The sequence below is a fragment of the Orbilia oligospora genome (assembly GCF_000225545.1).
Source record: "Orbilia oligospora ATCC 24927 unplaced genomic scaffold scaffold00008, whole genome shotgun sequence".
In the NCBI taxonomy this organism is placed as follows: domain Eukaryota; kingdom Fungi; phylum Ascomycota; class Orbiliomycetes; order Orbiliales; family Orbiliaceae; genus Orbilia; species Orbilia oligospora.
The window spans coordinates 1-2,196 of NW_011645565.1; the positions used below are offsets into that span (position 1 = coordinate 1).

The 2,196-nt window shown below is 52.0% G+C and overlaps 2 protein-coding genes across 2 annotated transcripts; both read right to left on the reverse strand.

The window, feature by feature from the left end:
- Nucleotides 1–389: 389 nt before the first annotated feature.
- Nucleotides 390–1,181, reverse strand: AOL_s00008g1 (uncharacterized protein; the record flags this gene model as incomplete). The annotated part of the gene is made up of 2 exons (XM_011120483.1): nt 390–1,034; nt 1,146–1,181. 2 exons carry the CDS (start codon nt 1,179–1,181, stop codon nt 390–392), a joined length of 681 nt encoding a protein of 226 aa, XP_011118785.1.
- Nucleotides 1,182–1,598: 417 nt separating this feature from the next.
- On the reverse strand, nt 1,599–1,976 carry AOL_s00008g2 (uncharacterized protein; the record flags this gene model as incomplete). The annotated part of the gene is made up of 1 exon (XM_011120484.1): nt 1,599–1,976. The coding sequence occupies one exon, from the start codon at nt 1,974–1,976 to the stop codon at nt 1,599–1,601; it is 378 nt and encodes a 125-aa protein (XP_011118786.1).
- Between the last annotated feature and the right edge of the window lie 220 nt (nt 1,977–2,196).

Genomic DNA, 2,196 nt, shown 5'->3' on the forward strand with positions numbered 1-2,196 from the left:
TTCACTCGGCGCGGCTTTTATCAGGAATACATAGCGGCCGCCCTTCTCGCGCTGGGCTGCTGCGTAGTTCATGATGTGCGTCATACCAGTGATCGCCTGTTTCTCGTGGTACTGCGAACGGCTATACGGTGGGTTGCCATAGCCAGCGCCACCCAGTTCTGCCAGACGTTCAGACCAGTCCTGCGTCAGCGCGTTATCTTCGGCGGTGTACCACACGGGGCACTTAGCGTTATCGTCGTCAGCAAAGAGATCCAGAACTAATGGACCAAATAGTGCGTTGATCCCCCAAAAAAGCAGATCCGGTGTCCGCCACTGATCGCCAACTTCTTTCAATTCGTGAGCTGGTTTGCTACGCAGTGCCGCCAGCGCCTGGCAATATTTATTGGTCATCATGAACGGAACCCCGAATTTTCTGGCAGTGAGTAATCAACACTCTGGAAGTTTGCGCGGCTGGCTGAGTTAGTCTCCCATTTGCCGTTAACGCGTTCAGGCCGGCCGGCACTGGACCATTTGGTCGCGCTTTGCAGGTAACCAGGGAAGTTTTTTGGAATAAACAGAGTTGCCGGGCGGAGGTATTGAGCCTGCTCGCTATCACGCCAATCAGCGTTTTTGTAATCCACCACAAGGCACAGATCATCAACCGTGAATTGTTCCCGAAGACGGGCGCGAATATTCTCCAGCGACGTGCTGCATACCTGGTAGCGTGAGCCAGTAGTCTGGTTCAGGTAAGACAAAACCTGTCTGGCCTGATCAGTAATCACAACCTCAGGGTCTGGTTGCGCCGCAACCGGACAAAAGGGTTTTGAAGTTACTTGTGGATCTTGTTTTGATTTTACTGACGGATCCCCACCAGATTCTGACGGGTCAAAACCGCTGTTTTTGCCAGATTTCGACGGGTCAGTTTTTGAGGTGTCAAATTTTGATGCGTCAGATTTTGATGTGTCAGAATCTGACAGTTGAGAAAATGCGGCAGCCTGAAGTTTCGCCACATTCAGGCGGTACACGTTCGAAGCATTACGGTTACCATTACGGCGCTGTGTACGCGTTAGTCAGCCATCTTTTTCAAGCTTAGCGATTGCTGTTCTAATGGTGCTCGGACCCGCGCCAAGCTGGCGAGCAATAGTTTCAATGGACGGCCAGCACACGCCCTCATCGCTGCTGAAATCAGCGAGGCGAGCCATGATCGCAACACTGGACAACTTCATGCCCGACGCTGCGCAACCATCCCATACGTAGCCGGTTAATTTAGTGCTCATGATCGTCCGTTATCTCCCTGAACTTTTGCCTGAAATGCTCAAGTGGGCTGAAGCATTCGTGCGGGTAGCCATCACGCAGATAGATAACGCGCTGTGTTTCTGGCTCCCAGCGGATAACACGGACTGGCACTCCGCGGTGGTCTTTGAACCTTCGGTTAAGTTCGCGCACAGGCGTTTTGCCCTCCGGTTGTAGACCCCCACAATTGAAACCGCCCTACTGTGGTTACACGGAACCCAGCGGTTTGATAATCTGCGTTCATACCGAAACAACGGAGTACCCGAAACCGGGATCATCCTTAGTTGCGGTGGACGGTTAAAAAGCCGTTAAACTGCTCATGCGGATTATTTCTCCATACTCGAAGAGTTGTTCGCCAAGGCGCCCGGAGCTGCACACTCGCGGGCGTCACTCTTTTCAGGAAGACAATAAACTCGTGAAATCAGGTTCAAGAACGTCATAAGCGTTACCCGGAACTGGTAGGCGATTTCATTCAGACTGTCCCACTCCCCTTTATCAACTACACCATCATCGATGTATCGACGGTATGCGTTGACCAGATCCCCAAGCCTGCCCACCAGCTCAGCCAGCTTTAAGCCAATTTCTTCGTTCTCTGTTTCTGGTGCTGCACCAGGGATATGAATCCCGTTATCTGTTTGACGAGAAAACGCATCTGCTATGTAGCTAACGCCGGCGGCTTTCTGTAGCACCATCGCCCATCCCATAGGGAAGATCTGATCCCCGTCCACACGAAGGCGGTTAAACAATGCGTTCTCTGTCACGCCCAACCATTCCGCAGCCTCAGAATATCCACCAGGCAGATCGGTAATCGTTTTTTTAATCGCTACCACCAGCCAACTAGGCTGACGTTCGACTTTCCAGATTGGTTCGTTACCCACGGTTAACCCCTTATTCCTGTGGTTTTATGTCTGTACTCGCGCCTGT